Here is a 19,302-nt window from a genome sequence, read left to right as displayed (position 1 = left end):
CCACCATCATTTAATATTGAACCTTTATAACATTAAAGAGGGACGACCAAGGTAGTACAAAAACATTTAACCAACGAAGAAAAATTATCAATCTCAATAAAATGTTTGAAAAAATAAATTAATCTGATGAAAACTTTAGAAATTATTGATCTCGATGATCTCCAGACCTTGCAAAATATTTTGCTAATCTTAGGATCGTAAATCTGAAGATGAATACAATTGAGGGCGCCCCCCACAATACATAGCCATCTTCTCATGAACCATAAAGAGAAAGTATGAAATCTCGTAATATAAATTCCAGAGGACCTCAAATATATTTTCATGTTGGTGGATAAACATACCTAGCAAAAAATCATATAATTAAGAAGTCAAATTTCCTTATACCAAACACTACATGAAAATTGGTTTTATAACATATACATCCTTATTAGATAGTAAAAACAAAAAAGATCTCATATATGACTGAATATCATTCATAAGAATCGCAGCAGAAACATTGCTTTTAGAATTAAGTCAAGATACATTTTTATTTTACTTTAAACTCGGGTTGACTGACCATAGTTTCCTTATCTTCAACCACGGTTAGTTTCCCTATCTACCCCCAACCCCTCTATAAGTACACTTCTCTATGAGTTTAGCAAAGCCACGCAAACCAGCGTAGCCGTGTAGGAAAGTAAAGCAAAGCATACGCAGACATGAACAGAGTCTGGATGGCGGTTACCGTAGCGGCGGTGAACACCCACACCGATCAAGGCCAGAAGCTGAGATCCGGCCTTAACTCCCTCAACCAAGCCAAGAACCGCTTCCTCTCCGGAGGAACAGAAGCAGCTGCGGATATCCGCCCGTTGGCCGGGATGTTGAATTCCGTTTCAGGAGGATTCATGCACGGCGAGGAAGAAAAGAGGAGGCAGAAGGACGAGTCTTTTCGCCAGGTCATGTACCTGAACTGCTGGGGTCAGAATTGATAGTACACGATAATCCCCCAGAAGGGCGTTATTTAAAGGCGTTTTCTGGAGAAAAGGGCTACCCGCCTCCTGGACCCGGAGGGCACCGGCGAAAGAAGGAATTAGTGTTATTGTAAATTTCAAGAGTTGGAGGACTTCGACGTAAATTTTGTATAGTCAAAAGGGCTCAAACTGACGCTTAAACCCTTTGTGGATATGATGAAAGGGAAGAATGGTTTTAATGGCCATTAAAGTTAATTAATGACATGACTTTGTTTTAATTTTTAATTTGTGGTGGTTTTATTATTTTAGTAGGTATTAAAAATACAAAAATAATTCTAAATCTAAGTATATTTACATTAAACAAATTAAGTGTTTTTCAATCATTGAAGAATATATAACAACATATTTTTTTAATTAAAAATTGTTAAATATTTACAAATAATTTACATATAATCAACAATTGTCGTTAAAATTTATGTCACAATATTAAAAAATTCAGACAAAGTGAATGCCACAAAAGGTAACATATGTACGTACATCGTGCCCTCTGGTTCATAGAATCTATTACTAGCTAGTACAATTGGTTGATATAGTAATTAGGAGTGCATATGGTCTACCGTATCGAACTATGGTATCGTATATCGAGTTCAGTACCGTATATCATACCGAAAATATCGGTATGAAATTTTTCCATACCGATACCAATATCGAAAATTCGGTATACCGCACATTCGGTATATCGAATTTTCGGTATGGAAAAAGTTCATATCGATATCGTATCGACACCGAAATTTTTTTTCGGTATACCGACATTTTTTCGGTATACCGAACTTAAATTTTAAAAAATAACAATAATAAATTATTTTCAGTATTTCGGTAAATGCCGAAAAAAAAATATTCCATACCGATACCGAAAATTTCGGTACGGTATGATACCGTACCGAAATGTTCGGTATACCAATTTTTCGGTAAGTTCGGTATTTTTTTCGGTACGATTTTTCGGTATTTCAATATTTTTCCCACCCCTAATAAGAACTAGCTTTATTGATTTGATATATTTTATCAAACTTTCCAAATTAACCCAAACTTTTTTTAAAAAAATGTGAAATATGTGATTTTTAGTAATAATATTTATTCACATATTACTTTTCCACAATTTTATGACCGATAATACTCACCTTCGTCTTTATTATTTCTATGAATTTATTTATTTTATTTAAGAAACAATTTTAAAATATATTTTTCGATCAATTACGCTGGATATAATTGATAGTCAAAACTTCGATTTCATGTATCAAGATTTCTCAAGTGAATTTATCAGATAAAAAAGTTTGCTAATTATAATTAATTTACTATTGTTATTGATATATTATTGTGTTATTCTAACACTTTATCCAATATACAATGTATAGGACGACGATTGAAAGTTATATTGTCATTTTTTTTTAAAAGAAAAAGAAAAAAGAACAAGAAGAATATACATATGTGATGGAGCAAGCAAAATAATTTGGCACACACGATATATGGATGAGGTTTGGATAATGAAAGGTTGTTGGAGCATACCAATTTGACTGATTGATATTTATCGTCGCTCTTGATTAGGACAGGTTCTCATATTTGATTTGGCCATGTATTCTATTTTTTATGTTTATTAATTATTGATATTATCTATTTAAAATTTGATATATCAATATTTTAATATCATTTTCTCAATAATATTTTTTATGTTAAATTTGAAGTTGACGTATATTATGTATATGATATCATATCAAGTGTTATCACACCGTGTTTGTCGTCAAAATAAAAACTTATCTGAAATAAATACAAGTATTCAACAAACGTTTTTTGAAATGTTATACATAATTAGAATAAGTATTTTGTGAGATGATCTCACAAATTTTTATCTCTGATATGAGTTGATACGATTTTTAATTATCATTTTGACATAAAAATAACAATTTATCATGAGTTGAATAAGATATCCATATCACAATTATTCTGTTAAACGATAGTTTTTTTGAAATAGTAGAACATATTCGCATAAAACTATCGTACTATGATAGGTTATCATAACAATAATATTGAAACAATCTCTAAATTAACATTTTTTTAGAGTTAGATATGTATGTATGTTCTTTTTTTTTTCACACGATTTTTGTCCACTGCAACCTCTCGATCGATATTCTTATATTTTTGGGAATGTTTGAAGGCAAAAACTTGTGTGAAACGGTCTCACGAGCCGTATTTGGGAGACGGATCTTTTATTTGGGTTATCCATAAAAAAATATTATTTTTTATGCTAAGAGTATTATTTTTTATTGTGAATATGGGCAGGGTTGACCTGTCTCATATATTATGATCCGTGAGACGGTCTCACATGAGACCAACTCATGTTTGAAAATGTATATACTTTAGCAATTTCAAGTTTTAATGTCCGATTTCAGATCCACTCTCTCCCTTTAAAACAACACTTTAACGAAAAGTATGATAAAACTTTAAACACATCCAATCGCCAGATGACTCGGTTTTTTCCCTAGTTTTTATACTTAAAATTTTGTTTAATTGTCTAGTAACTCGATGATTTCATTTATCAATATTAGATCAATTTTGGCTCAGATAAAAATGAAAACATGCCAACGCCACTGGTTGCACATAACGGATTTCAGACTTAATTACAACATTTAGGCCGTGATAAGATATTAAGATTCAGTACTTATCCCGAAAACTCGATTGAATATTTGATACGAATGTGTGCCGATCTCGATTTTATACTTCAACGATCAATGCAGCAATAGATTCTGTTACGTGTTTGCAGATGGCCTGATTCATAACTCGTCCTCACAATCTGTACCAGTTCTGTTCTGTGAGGAAATATATGGCGCATAAGTCGGTGATACATGCTTCAGCATCACTCAAGCATTCAACTTGACTACAGACTCCTTCACTTCCATCCAGGGACGGATCCAGGAATAAGAGTTGGGGGGGGAGGGGGCTTGAACTCAATATGATAAGTTATATATTATTTAAAAAAATTACATTATATCGTTCAACGAAGTTGTGTCCTACGAGATTTTAAAACATAAAATTCATCAATAATAGAATTTACATCAATATATTTAGCTAAATCTCGTTCAATTTAGAGTGTCAAACAATCGGCAAGAAAGTCATCCTCCATTTTATTGCGAAGTGCCGTCTTCACATGCTTCATTGCTGAAAAAGCCCGCTCAGTAGTGGCGGTAAACACAGGTAATGTCAAAACAATATGAATCAATCTAGTCAACATAACATAAACACTTGACCGTCCACTCTCGGTCAATTGCTGACACAACTCAACAAGTGTAGAAGCCTTTAAATTCTGCATCACATCAAGTTTATAATGTATCAATTCATACTCCAAAGCAACAATTTCTTGATCTGTGAAATCTCCAGGATAAAACTTCTTCGCAAGCTTGCAAATATCATCACTGTTAAATGAGTCAAATGAAGTTTTAGGATCTAAAGCTGTACTAAGAGAAAGAAGTTCCACCGATAACTCATTGAACCGAGTATTTAACTCCATCAAAATGAAATCTATTGCTGTATTAAAAACATCAAAGTGGTAATGATGTTCTATTGTAATTTGCCGACAAGAACGTCCAATCTTATATAGACAATCAAGGTCAGACACATCAATTTCATTTCTTGAGCAAAAAACGTTAACTTCCTGAAGAAATTCATTTCACCCACATTCTCTAAATTCTTGAAGGCAAGTTTTGGTAGTAGTGACAAATGTGATAGCAGTCAAAATGTCTTGAGATTTTCTTTGAAGAATTTGACAAAGAGTATCTGTTGTTCTCATAATTTTATGCATTAAGTGCAAAATAAACACAAATTCAAAGCTTGTCATGTTTCTGTAAATCCCCCGAACTTCAAAAACTTTGCAAGTTGCAGTGTGCATACCTATCAAGCTTTTTACCGAATCATAGTAAGAACTCCAATGAGTAGCTCCTGCTCGTTGCAAATTACCAATCTGGTTTGCACCACTTCCAGAATCACGTTCTCCAATTGACAACATATACTCAATTTCATTTTTTTGTGAAGTATGTAATTCAGCAATGCGCTTAGTAGAAGAAGTGACAATATTAACAATATTGTCCAAATGAGAAAAGAATTCCCAAATAACACTAACATCCTTAGCTGCAGAAACCAATGTCAGTTGTAAACGATGTGCAAAACAGTGGACATAGTATGCATAGGAACAATCTTTGAGAAATAATGCTTGAAGTCCATTCCACGCTCCACGCATATTGCTAGCACCATCATATCTTTGGCCTCTGATTTTCTTAACATGGAGATCATGATGAACAAGAACATTTGATATCTCATTTTTCAAATTCATTGAGGTAGTGTCACTAACACTTTTGATGGCAAAAAATCTTTCTGTCAAAATACCATGATTGTTCACAAACTTCAATATAATGGCCATTTGCTCTCGTTTAGATATATCTCGGGCTTCATCAACAAGAATACAAAAGTATTTATCTCCAATTTCTTCACGAACCATCTGTCGTACTCTATTGGCCATCATATGTAAAATCTCTTTCTGAATTTCTGGAGCGATATATTGGGCATTTTTTGGAGCATTCTCAAGCACAACTTCATCAATTTCTATATTCATTTTTGCAAAAGCCTTCACCAATTCAAGAAAATTTCCACGATTAGATGAAGATAGAGATTCATCGTTACCTCTAAAAGCACAACCTTGAAGTGCTAGCCAACGAACAGCTACAATTGAGGTGCTCAAACACAGACGATTTTTCTCTTTTTCCTCTTTAGATTGTGCATGCAACACTTTATCAATATGTTGTGAGGGCCTCATCAAATTTTTAGCCCTTCTCTCACACATAGTATGAGGCGAAGAAGCTGCAGAACCAATATGGGCAAGAAAAACACATGTTTTTCCTTGGTTTACCCTTTTCCAATTGTCAAATCCTTCATTGACCAATGCCGAGATATTAGATGAATTAACATCATTCAGGAAAAGAAAACAATAGAAACAATATGCCTTATTTGTTGAAGGCGAATACTCCAACCAATAAAATTTCTGAAACCATTTTTTCTGAAAACGACGATTCTGGCTTCCAAATTTTGTACCTGGATACTCCAACATATCTGGTTGATAAGGCCCCATATTTAGATATGAACGTCTTATCTCATCTCGTACATTAACATGATATTCACATATCTGTTTTTTTTCCCGGATCTCGTTCAATAAAAGTAGATGAAGACTGATGATCGTCTCTAGGAGAGGAACATGAAGGAATTTGGATATTGGGAAATAGAAGACTTTCACTGGATTGATGTTGCATTGTAAGGACCGTTGAATTGAAGTATCTTCACTAGCTTGACGATCTCTCTTCTTAAAGAAAGAGAATATCAATGTTTTTCCTTTCTTTGCAGCAGATTGATGTTCCATTTTGAAATAGTTAAAGTTATAATCCTAAACAAAAATAAAATAATTATTAAACAAATAAACAAGTAATAGTCAATCAACAACTCAACAACAAACAAACAAGACTCAAGAATCAATTGCTCATAAACAAATATTCCAGCAATAAGTTCTCGTGTTTATAAAAAAAGTTCCTACTTCTTTATTTACCTCAAAAAATTTATTCCACAAAACAACAAATTTTACATACTATACTTGGACACAAAATACAGATACACAATTCAAAATAACAATTTTTACGTAATTGACATATTAATTAAGGATTAAAAAAATTCGAATAACAAGAAATCTGATAACAAATGATAAAAGAGAAATGAAAATTCATAAAATATCAACACAAGTCGTGAACACAAGTCACGAAATACCAAATTCTGCTATCTGCTAGAAGTAAAGCTTATGTTTTCCATGGACAGGGGCAGTTTAGTCATAGGTGGTTCCAACAACAAGCTTCTTTAGGATTTGGATATGAGCTCAATCCCAGTAATATCAACACAAGTCGTGAGCACTGAGTCCTCATTAATTAGATTTTCCATCTTAAAGGACACAGAAATTACAGGAATTATTTGATCCATCAATCACCAGATAAATCTTAATAAATTACTCCACCTAGAATTTCTACCGAGATACATGGTTCGAATTCGATACTAAATTCAGAAAAAAAAATCACGCAAAGGTTCCAAGAAAATCAGAACGAGAGATCAACTAAAGTAAAGAGAATCGATTAACTAAAGAAAGTATAAAAAAGCAATCGATTCGAAGGGGGGAAGAAACAGGGAAAACAAATTCAGGGAAATTCCCACACAAAATGTTGAGCATCTTCTCGACTTGCCACTCCCTCTGAAACTCAATTCAAGGACAACAGAGAAAAAGGCAACCAAAAAACCACAAATCACGCACAGAGAAGCCATAAAAAACAAAATAAAAAATGTATAGCCGATTCTTACCTGGATTGTTGCATTGGCGGATGAGCAAATCGATTTCTTCGTGAGTCCGCAATTCTATTCTGTCGCTAAAGGGCTTGGGACTTGGGAGAGAAATTTTATAGAATTGAGGTGTGGCGGATCAGAGGACATGGACTGAATTTGGTCTCACCCTTGTAAATGGGCTGGGCTGGACTGGACTTGACTCGACTGGACTAAGACATTGATGGGTGGGCTTAAATTTTAACATAAGTACTAAAAAAAAAAGTGGGCTGGGCTACAGCCCAGTATAGTCCTAGAATACATAAGTATCTGCTTCCATCAATCCGAACCTTAATTGACAAAAAACTTATTAATCAAGAAATATAATAAAGGAGCTAGACTGAGTATCAGTCTATTCTTTATCACAAAAATTAGCAGTTTGCTTGTTCCTCTGATTTAGATTATATTGCGTTGCGGCAGCATGATTGTATCAAATTTCATTATCTATGATATATAATCGATAGTAATTTTTCTTTTTCAAAAACAGAAATCTAATATTAGGGAAACTATTATATTAATTAACGAATTAATTAATTACTTGTTTCTGTTAACCAAAACCATGCATTTCATGATAATCCGATTATAATGCTTAAATGATTTATATTTATTTTAGTGACTAGCGTAATTATTTATAATAGTTTAAACACGTACTTTACACTGATGCATGATCTCCCACACCTAAACGATGCTTGTCCTCAAGCATAAAATAGATCAACTCATTATCTCAATTTTCGTCCTCCTTCCGCTTCCTCTACTTATCCAAAACATTTTTCATGCAGGAAGATATTTTAATTTCAGAGCACCTCACAAAATAACATCATGAACAATCACTGCAATCAGAATGTGTAGAAATTAAAATGCATGTGATTTAACAACTTCTCACAAGATTCGCTCATTTCGCTCATTAGTGTCTAGGATATATATATATCAACAAACTCTCATATCATATGCACTGAAAATTTTTACCATAGGCTTGCAAATATATCACATCCTTCCACTAAATGAATGAATTAAAATACACAAACAAAAAGGGCTATAAATGGGTTGTAACGTGGCTAGGGGTAAGGTAGGATAAAAGGGAACAATGAGCTATGGAATTGGAGAAATCATATGCACCTTTCACAAAAACAATTGCATCCAAATAATAACATCTTCAACCTCGTTATAACATCAAGAGCAATTTTTTTATTTTTTTTTGTCTACTTCTCTTCTTTTTCCCATTTTTTGTTATTTTTTTTGTTATTTTTTTTATAGACGGTGACTATAAGGATTCGAGATTGACTAAATCCCAACAATTCACACTATTTTGGATTGAGTGATGCTATTTGTGAAAATTTTACATGATTCTCTAATTCAGGTTCAAAACAGGAGGTTAACCAACAAAAAGGATTTATCACGGCTTGTAGTGTAGTTATTTTCATTCAAAGAAAAAGGCTGAGGCTCAAACTTGGTTCACTAAGGGTCTATGAATCAGCGTAGGCTCAACGAACGGCTCAGATGATGCGAAAGAAAATGGTTTAAACCTAATGCCATTATCATTTTGTCTATGCACGTAATCCACCACAAAGTGTTGACAAAGACATGTATAACAATGCAAGTTCTAGAAAAATTAACAATGCAATGACAACACACAATCAAGAAAAATGGAGCAAGATATCATGATTGCTAATAGGCTCAAAGCTCACCAAGAAAAAAATATAGAAATTGTGTTAAATCACACACACTTGTCATCTCTAACTATCATCAAGAGCAACTTATTCATAATGCAAACGTGAGAATGCAAAAACATTTGCACGCAAGGAAAAAAAACATCATTTTTTTTCGCATCGGGAGCAATCAGGATTCAGAAGAAAGAGATAACAAATGAACAAGATGCTAGGAACTAACAACGTCACTATTTTTTTTTTTTACTTTTATGCTAAAAAATGAGAAGAAAAAAGAAATTAAAACGAGAAATAAGGCAATATACCCTCCCACACCTAAATGTGTCAATGTTCTCAATGACACAAAACTAGATGCACAACATAAACAGTAAAAGCAAGCAAGGGAAGTTAGAGAACACCCCTGAAAATTGTTGGGCATCATAGAGCAAGGTGTCCTATTGCTGTGGTGGACGCTGCTATGAGAGAGAGTAAAAAAAAATAGGTTAAATATTTTTTTTTAAGGAAAAGGAAAAAAAGAATCTCCCAGCAGTAGAGGTATTTGAATAAGGCGTGGCCACGTCTTATGTGAACACCTTTACTGGAATTTTTTTTTTAAATCAGTAGAGGTGTTTCAACAAGGCGTGGCCACGCCTTGTGCGAACACCTCTACTGTAATTTTTTTATTATTATTATTTTTTTTTGTGCAGAAGTGTTATTCTTATAAGGCGTGGTCACGCCTTGTTAGAAGACATCTTCTGCACGAAGGTAATAAAAATTGTACTATGTGAAAAAAAAAATTAAAAATAAAAGAAATTAAAAACAATAAAAACAAGAAATTTGGGTTGCCTCCCAAAAACGCTTGATTTTAGTCGTCAGCTTGACCCTCAAAAGCACTCATTCAAAGAGCGGCTGACGCCCAAAGTACGTGTCATATGACATCATAAATGGGTCTTGGTTCCATGTGCCCTCAAGTTTGGCTTGATGTATATAATGTAAGCTCGTCTCCTCAACAAAACGTAACTTTAAATAATCGGCATGAGATGAAAGTATCATCGTTGGCTTTTGAAGAACAAAATCTGTTGAAATCGGCAATGGAGAAAGACAAAGATCTCCTAGATGTATGTATGATAATATTATCGACGAGCTCATATCGATAGTCTCAGGAGTTTGTTCATCTCTCAACTTCATTGGTATCTCATCTTCGTGTGATATTTCTTCCAAAACTTCTTCAGACTGAGGTTCAACAGTTTTCTCATTCAATGCCACATGCTTGTTTACCATATCATTCAATCGACTTATGATTATTTCAATACTATATCCCTCATCTTCTTGATGCTCGAAAGGTTGGTCTGTAAAATCAGATTGGCCAATTTCTGGAGGGTATTGGTGGCTCCAACTCTGCAGCGAAGGATTCCAATATTGCTGGTAGTCAAAGTCGGCCATATCATTTAGCAAATATATCACACCGTCTTCATGTCGACTAAATAATGGACTACCAGTTGTCAGTGCTCCATTAAATACCCATCTTCGTGTAACTGCATCCAAACCTTTAAGGAAAAGTCGAATAAGAACATAGTTAGAAAAATCATGATTCCTGAATGTTGTTATTAAATTATTGAATCTCTCTCATGCTGCGTAGAATGGCTCTCCGTTTTGTTGGGCAAAAGTTGTGAATAATTGTCGATGAAACATCTCGAAGTATTTCACAACAAAAAAATTCTAAAATTCTTCTTCTCTTGATGAATCACCTGTAAGAGAAAAACAAAGCATAAAAAAAATTAACGAAACTCGAAAAAAATTAACCTTGCACCGTTCCCCGGCAACGGCGCCAAAATTTGGTGTGCTGTCGTTGTGCCACCAAACTTAAATTCCTACTCTCTAAATAAAATTAGCGTAATGATGAGCAGGGTCGAATCCATATGAAACGGGGGATGATTTCTTTCGAGCAAAATGCAAATAAAGGGGGGATTTGTTTAATAAAAACTAATAAAATACTATAACTAATTTAACATGCAAGAAGAAATAATTAATTAAGATGAAAACTAATGAAATGTAAATTAATATTACCCAACTCGATTCAAGGGATTTCTACTATTCAATTGTATCACTGTTCATCGGCTAACATATATTTATTCATGCAATTACAAGCAATTAACTTTATAATTATAGGGATAGCCGCTAAAATTCTTGTGTTTTTCTAAAATAATTGACCAAACCCAGCATCCAGTCAAAACTTATTAATAATTAACTGGGCACGATAGCGTTCCATATTAATTAAAAATATCATTTTCGTTTTGTGAAAACAGTTCATCCTAAATCTAACAACCGAGATAGCTGCAATTGATAGATCGAGTTTCGTTGATTTATTTAGATTAAATATGCTATGATAGCACAACACACCTAATCTATCGCTACTCATGTACCAATCGTTCATGACAATTACGGATCACTGAATTCATGGATAACAATAGAAAATTATATATCGAATTAAATTGTCAGATTAATCAACACACAACTTTCATATAAATAAATCATAAATCAACAAATACTTGAACAAAACACGAATATTAAATTAAAGCACAAAAGCCTCACAGTGAGAAATCGAAATAGTAAAAATATCCCTTGAATCAAAAATAAAAACTTAGCCTAAAGGTGTTGAGAAGAGATGGAGAAATTCTTGCGCTTCTTTTTTTCTTTTCTTGTGCGTGAGTTGATGGTGGAAGGAATTGTTCCTTATTCTTCACGTGAGATGGAAAAAGATGGTTTTTTAGAATAGTCTTCTTGTCGCCTCCTTCCTTTGTTACGTGAATAGTGTGTTGGGTCTAAATATTTTTTGCTAAAAAAGTCCACTAACATCTTAATTAACCCTAATCATAAAATATAAAATAATATATAATATTTTATTTATATTTTCCCTTCTTCCAATTTTTTTTTGGCGGCTGAAGTATCTTCATAAGACGTGGCCACGCCTTATTCCAGGATTTCTTCTTTTTTGGTAATTCACTTTCAACTCTATCTTGTAAACTTCAAATGTGATAAACATCACCTTTTTAGCTCAAATTTGCTCCAAGACCGTAAAAGTTCCTCCTACAATAAAATTACACAAAAATGTGTCAATTAAACATATCGGAGGTTAAAATAATGAGAAATATGAAAATAAAATATTAACTATTACGAGCCTATCAATGATAAATTTACAGGCTTATCCCGGGGATAAGGAGACTAGAACATATCGTCTCTCCTATAAATACAAGAGATCGTGTCATCAAGCCAAGTTTCTTTTGGCGTTATGTATAGATTTTTTGAACAAGCTGACTTGTATCAGTTTTTCGATTGTAGCATAATGAAATTTTTTTTTAACTAAATAGTGTTGAGACTTTTTTTGTATTTACTGATTTCAAGTTTTTGACTTGCTTGAATGGACAAAATTGAAATGAATTTCAAATTCACTTCACATCAACGGTTGCAATTTTAATAGTAATTGTTGGATTCCAAATGTACTCGAAATGGATGTCATTTGAAATACACCCCGCGAATCTTTCCTTCAAAATAAGATCCGTCAAGCATAACCTAATATTAATGAGACAGAACGGAATTTCTATCCTCGTTTTAGGCCAATCAAATACAATGGATTCAGACTAAGGAAGTCAGTAGCATTGCTAGCGAAGGGGAAGAATTTGATCTTGGGGCCATTTTTCCTTGAAGGAACTTGGTAATTTCTTTTGTAAAAAGTACTTTATATGGCAGTAGATTGAGGTAACGTTTGAATTTGTAAAGAAAAAGTCGATAATATATTTTTTTAAAATATTTGCAAACACTATCTAAATTCCTTTCAGTATTTCTCTCTTGATGTTGAATTGTTGATGTTATTATTTTGCAAATAATGTCCCATCTTATATTGGTATTGATTAAGATGTTAACATGCTAGAAAATGTTTGATTCTGAATTCGATATGTGTCGTTCTTAAATAAATCGATACACGGGGTACCCTATATATATATATATATATATATATATATATATATATATATATATATATATATATATATATATATATATATAATGTCCACAAAAAATTTAGTGAGACGGTCTCACGAGACAATTTTGTCATACGAAACTCCAATATGGATCACTCATGAATAAATATTACTTTTTATGTCAAAAATATTATTTAATATTATAAATATGAGTAGAGTTGATTGATCTCGTGCACAAGAAACCTACTAAGTTTCTTTCTTTATACTAACTAAAATGCCACTAATTATTAAATGCTTAACAAATTTAAGTAGATTTCCCCCACATGAAACAATGCATATTGTAAGCAACATATCCCAATATTTTTGTCTTCTACCGTTCTAATTTATAAATTATGAGACTAAAAGTTAATAATGTGAAAGCTGGCCCCTAATCCGGCAAAGATAATGTAAGATATTTGATAATTCCAATATAATTTGTACTATAAATTAATTGGGTGCAAGTCATCTTAATTAAGAACCCACAATTTAAAAAATCCCACACATATTTAGTACACACAAAAAAAAAAAAGAAAGAAAAAAGAATTTCCATGGCCAAGTCAAGTTCAATTAAGTGGATTCTTGCGTTGAGTCTTGTTCTTGTTATTCTATCAATGGTGGAGTCTGCACAATTTGGTAGTGAGTATTCTTTTAATTTCTTACCATTTTGATTCACATATGACATTTCCTCCCAATAAATAATTATATAGTCATTATTATGGTAGCTTTTTTTTTTTTTTTGAACTGCGTTATTATGGTAGCTAGTTAGGATATATAACAACATATATAAGTCATTTGATTCAAATATTTTATATTTTTCGTATATTAGATTATTCCTCGTACGCGAGTTTAATCGACGGTCTGGATATTTCCAAAACTTACCTTTAAAATTTTCGTAAATATGATTCATCTGAATAAATATTTGAAATAAAAATGATGTTTTTAAAATTTCTATATTACTTAATGACAAAAACTTGTGTGAGACGGTCTCACGGGTTTTATTTGTGAGACAGATCTTTATTTGGGTCATCCATGAAAAAATATTACTTTTTATGCTAAGGCATAGTTTGGTACGAAGGATTAGGGAGGGATTGATAAGTAATCCTTCCTATCCTACGTTTGGTACGTTTTTAAAAAGCCCATGATAATATCATGGGCCCTTGATAAATAATTTTAAAGAAGGATAAAGTATCCCTTGTAGGAGGTGTGATAATTTTAATCTAATGAAAAAATACACTACAAATGACTTAATTACCCTCAACTTATAAATGATTTTTATAAATCTATGCTAGTACGTAGAAATTAAAATCAAATAAATATTTTTATTTATTATATAAAATGATAATTATATAAATGAATTCGAGATAATTATATAAATAATTTTTATAAATATCAATAAAATTATTAATATCACTCGATTAACCTTAAAAATTGATATTTGACTTGAGTCACAAAATCAAATGCTCGATTATAATATTATATAATATATAAAATTAGGTAAAAATAAATAAATCATGCAAGTACTATCGGTGCATGAACGGATAAAAAAATATTAACTCAAAACAACAACTTTGAAATTATAAAATTTACTATGATAAGGTTAATTTTGTCATTACAATATAATATATAAATTTAATCACTCTTATTAAAATCATACCAAACATTAAATATAATATCCTACATCTTATTTATCCTTAACTTATCATTATATTATATATCACATGTTTATCCTATCATGTGTACCAAACTATGCCTAAGAGTATTATTTTTTATTGTGAATATGGGTATGGTTGACCCGTCTCACAGATTAAGATCCGTGAGACGGTCTCACATGAGACTCACTCTTACTTAATTTGTTTCCCTTTTTTTTGGGAATGCAGTTGGCTTTGGAAACAAAGAAGCAGCTCCAAGCTGCATCTCCGTCTATGGAGCAGAGAGCGGCGACACTTGCGATAGTGTGGCTAAAGGGTGCGATTTGTCATCACAAGAATTCGCAAGCCTTAATCCCAATCTCAATTGCGACGCGATATTCGTGGGACAGTGGCTTTGCGTTGAGGCTTGATCTACCTAAATATTCATAATTGAAATTATAATTAAATGTTCACTATATAATTAAATAAAGGACATGGTTTAATTAAAATCCAATAAATGAATAAATATTTTATCAGAGCAACATCTGATCATGTTGAATGATGAATAGATGAAATACGTTCGTTCTAGAAATGTTGTTGTTTTTTATTGGCTACATCTAAATATTATTTTATTAGAGACAATTTCTGATGATATATTGTTTGGTGCCTCAATTGTAACGAGTTTTTTTTTTTTATTTTTTATCTATAATTTCTAAGAGTATTTTACTGTTTCTTTTGGAGCAAGTCTCATATGAGACGGGTCAACCCTACCTATATTCGCAATAAAAAGTAATACTCTTAGCATAAAAAGTAATATTTTTTCATGGGTGACTCAAATAAAAGATCCGTCTCACAAATATACTTCGTGAAACCGTCTCACACAAGTTTCTGTCTTTCTTTTGAAAGTACTAGTGAAATGAGCTCAAATGAGATGGGTTATTTTCGAAAAATTACATGATAAATATTACGTAAAACGGGACTAAAAGTTAAAAATAATATATGAGAATATGAGATTATTGAATAAATAGTAAATATATGATTAAAAAATGATTGACAGATAAATGTAATATATGTGGATAAAATAATATTATGTTTGATACGATTTTTGTGAGTTAGATAAATTAATAATCTTTCCATATTTTGACAAATTAGCCTTCCAACATATAATGATTACAGTTTAACCATCATTTGTTTGGGCTTTGCAAAGGGCAATTTTGTATGAAATGAAAATGTTTTACACCTAATCACAAAGAATAATGGCTGATTGAGTTTAATACAAAAAAAATGTATCAAACAAATGATAAACCCAACAAGCAAGCACGATCTAAAATTGTCTCACGAATCAATTTGTTACATAAATCTTCTATTCGACCTGATTAATGAAAAAACATTAATTTTTATATCAAAAATATTATTTTTAACTTGAAACATGAATCGAATCGGCCCGTATCATGGATAGAACTTCGTGACATCATCTTATAATGCATGCAACACGTCCAAATTTGTATTGCTGCAGGATATACGGAGCACATGTATGTTTAGATTAGATCGAATATTCGTCTCACAAAATTGATTTATGCGAGAATATTTTTTTTGGATAAGTATTCGACATACCGAGTTAATGTTAAAAAATATCAAATCAAATAAATCAAACAAAAACAATCGAATCTTAATTTCTATTCACAAATATTGAATGTGTGTACATACATACATACTAGGAAGGAAATCTTATTAGAACTCGAAATTATTGTGTTGTAAATTTGGCCATTGCCTAACAAAGTATGGTATTAATTTTTCCAATTAAAATTTGACAAAATATGATTAATCGGAGCGTTCATAATAGCCGTTTACTATTCAACGGTCGCGATGGAGCGAAGATGGCCAATAACGTATATTTCCTCTCCAACGGTCGAAAATCTCAAAAAACATAAAAACTGCCAAAGAGAGATCCCAACCCCCATTATCATATTCATCGTACTCGAAAAAATTTCAAGAAATCTCCAATTTCGTTTCCTCGAATTCTCCCTTTTGATCCGGAATCCCATCGGAGAAAAATTAAGTGTGATTCAATTTCCAGAAGGCATGAGTTACGCCACCGAGGTACAGATTTGGAACAACGCTGCGTTTGACAATGGAGATTCTGAAGATTTGACGTCGAATAGACCCTCGTGGGGTTCATTAAAGTCGACTTTTGAGAATCCAAAAGCTTCTTTTGATTCGGTTTCTGGCAAGGAAAATCAAGGTTATTTTCTGGAGAATCAGATCTCCTCTGTTTCTTCTTCTCTGGTGTCGCCGACGAATACGCCCTTTAAGCCAATTAACACAGATGGGGCTTTGGTGGAATCAAGAAATAAAGGATTTTTGAGAAAGGATGATGAAGAAACCAAGTCATCGAGACGTGAAAACGGAAAGGACATTCGGGATGATAAGAAGATTGACGAGGAAATTATAGAGATTGAGAATGAAATTAGTAGGTTGAGTTCAAGATTGGAAGCTTTAAGATTGGTGAAAGTGGAGATGACCCTGCGGGTTTCGGAGAAGAGAGGTAGTAGAGTGGTGCCCGCTAAGTTTATGGATCAGAAACAAAGAGTTATTGCTAAGAATGCAGAAGAGAAGAAAAAGATCGACGAACTTTCATCAACAAATGGAAAATCGAGAATTCAAAGAAGAGGGGTTAGTTTGGGGCCTTCAGAAATTGTGTCTGGAGTTCGAAGGGGGATGAGTATGGGGCCATCCGAGATTTTCGGATCAACAAAAGGGAAGCGATTAGGCAAGCAAGAGATGATCACCCCTTCTCAGAGTAGAAGAAAATCTTGTTTTTTGAAGCTCCAAGAAATAGATGAAGAAAAAGTGGTTGAAACGGAAAGTGTGAAAGGTTCAAGTGTAAGTCCCAATTCAAGAAAAGTTGCATTCAAGAATCAAGTTCTGCCTAGGCAGGCCGTGACCACAATTGCATCCAGAAAGGGTATCAAGAAAGAAGATGGGTTTATCAGTTGTTCAATTCAGCCAAAGAAACTTTTCAAAGAAGCTGAAAATGTGGTAAATAAGAAGCCAGTCAAGCCAGGAAGAGTTGTGGCCAGCCGCTACAATCAGAACAACAGCCAAGCTTCTGTTGCGAGAAAGAGGTCGTTGCCAGAGAATGATAAGGATTATGCTAAACGATGTGAAAAGAAACGCTCGACATCAGCCGGGAAATCTCGGGTAGAGCATTTAGGGACCGAATCTCGAGTTAAGAAGAAGCAGTGGGAAATTCCTAGTGAGATTGTAGTTCATAGAAGTCTTGAAGACGATGAAAAGTCTCCCGACTCCACGGTGGTGGTTCCAAATTTTCTTCCAAGAATCAGAATCGCTCGTTGCATGAACGAGAGCCCTCGGGATTCTGGACCTGCTAAACGGGTGGCTGAATTGACAGGGAAGAACTCATATTTCTCTAATACTGATGGGGAGATGGAGACATCAATATGTCAATCCCTGAATTACGCAGAAGAAGATCAAGAAAGTTAATTTGGAAAGTTTTGCAATAGTTTGTGTATGTAAGTACTTTGAACTCAAATTTGTTGATGCTTCACTCAACATAAGCACGAAAAAGCATTAAAGCTGGTATTTCAGGTTATGATATCGTGTAATATATTACTGCAAGTGGAATAAGTGTCTTTTGGTGAATTGTATTAAATCTCAGGGATTTGGGCAAGCATCTCGTGCTTTCCATTGAGAAATCGTTAATCCTATACTTATTAGTTGTAGATAACCCTGACATGTGATTGATGCCAACACCACCTCTCATTCGTTGAATGTGTTGGAATTTGTCCGGGTTATCCAAGAGATACTCGGGTCATCTATAGTGTGGGTTTTGGGTAGTCAGGAAAGTTGAGCAAACCTGACCAGTGCTTAGGAGGATTCGGGCTCTCAGCTGAGTCCCAGCAGTGAGATCTCGGGTAGTATAATTAGTAGGCAGTGCTCCATGTCATGGTTATCCACCCAAGTACTCCAGCACAGGTGTCATCTCCGAGTCACAGGTATGAGACGCCATGTCTCGATAACCATTGACAGGTCTTTCAACGCACGTAAGAGTGATGTGCCTAAGCTGAAAGTAGTGTGGGCTGTGTCAGAGAGCAGAGCGTGAGCGCCCATCTCGCCTTGAGCAGCAGCTGAGCACTGAAAACAAAGTCATCATTGACTTTTCTCATGTTTTCTTGATATTAATACATTTAGACATTCTTGCAATAAATATGCATACTCTCTACACGTATAAAAACATTTCACTGATTTAAGCATCGGAGTGGATACGTCAGAGAATATTACGACGGCTTACTAACGTTCTCTATTCTCTTAAGTATGCAGATGCTTCAAACCCGTGCACTTTTCACCTGAGTTTGGACATTTGGACAGTCATTCGGCAATTGCAATAGCACAAAACAACATGTAAAATGAAAAGTCTTGACATATTCATCGAAACCATAATACAATGCGACAATTATCCTCAGTTGGAGTTATTTATATTGATTATGTCAAACCAAAAGATAACTTGACGGATCCGCTTACAAAAGCATTGAATAGAGATCAATTATAAAACTCTAATAGGAAAATGAATTTAAAATCTACAAAATAAAGTTTTCAT

At 33.3% G+C, this 19,302-nt stretch overlaps 3 protein-coding genes across 3 annotated transcripts; 2 read left to right on the top strand and 1 right to left on the bottom strand.

Moving 5' to 3' along the window:
* The first annotated feature begins 695 nt into the window (after positions 1-695).
* Positions 696-965, top strand: LOC140824029 (uncharacterized). Its single transcript, XM_073185632.1, has one exon. It carries the CDS (start codon positions 696-698, stop codon positions 963-965), a length of 270 nt encoding a protein of 89 aa, XP_073041733.1.
* A 3,700-nt stretch (positions 966-4,665) lies between these two features.
* On the bottom strand, positions 4,666-6,117 carry LOC140824028 (uncharacterized). Its single transcript, XM_073185631.1, has one exon. It carries the CDS (start codon positions 6,115-6,117, stop codon positions 4,666-4,668), a length of 1,452 nt encoding a protein of 483 aa, XP_073041732.1.
* Positions 6,118-16,606: 10,489 nt separating this feature from the next.
* On the top strand, positions 16,607-18,297 carry LOC140824526 (uncharacterized). Its single transcript, XM_073186106.1, has one exon. It carries the CDS (start codon positions 16,767-16,769, stop codon positions 18,186-18,188), a length of 1,422 nt encoding a protein of 473 aa, XP_073042207.1. The 5' UTR covers positions 16,607-16,766; the 3' UTR covers positions 18,189-18,297.
* The last annotated feature ends 1,005 nt before the right edge of the window (positions 18,298-19,302 follow it).

Source organism: Primulina eburnea, chromosome 2, assembly GCF_022965805.1.
Source record: "Primulina eburnea isolate SZY01 chromosome 2, ASM2296580v1, whole genome shotgun sequence".
Lineage (NCBI taxonomy): Eukaryota > Viridiplantae > Streptophyta > Magnoliopsida > Lamiales > Gesneriaceae > Primulina > Primulina eburnea.
Note: the sequence above shows the minus strand (reverse complement) of the source record. Positions and strands in the feature narration are given on the sequence as shown.

Coding starts and splice junctions, on each gene's coding strand:
- LOC140824028 (XM_073185631.1), bottom strand. CDS start 6,117: ATGGGGCCTTATCAACCAGATATGTTGGAGTATCCAGGTACAAAATTT.
- LOC140824029 (XM_073185632.1), top strand. CDS start 696: ATGAACAGAGTCTGGATGGCGGTTACCGTAGCGGCGGTGAACACCCAC.
- LOC140824526 (XM_073186106.1), top strand. CDS start 16,767: ATGAGTTACGCCACCGAGGTACAGATTTGGAACAACGCTGCGTTTGAC.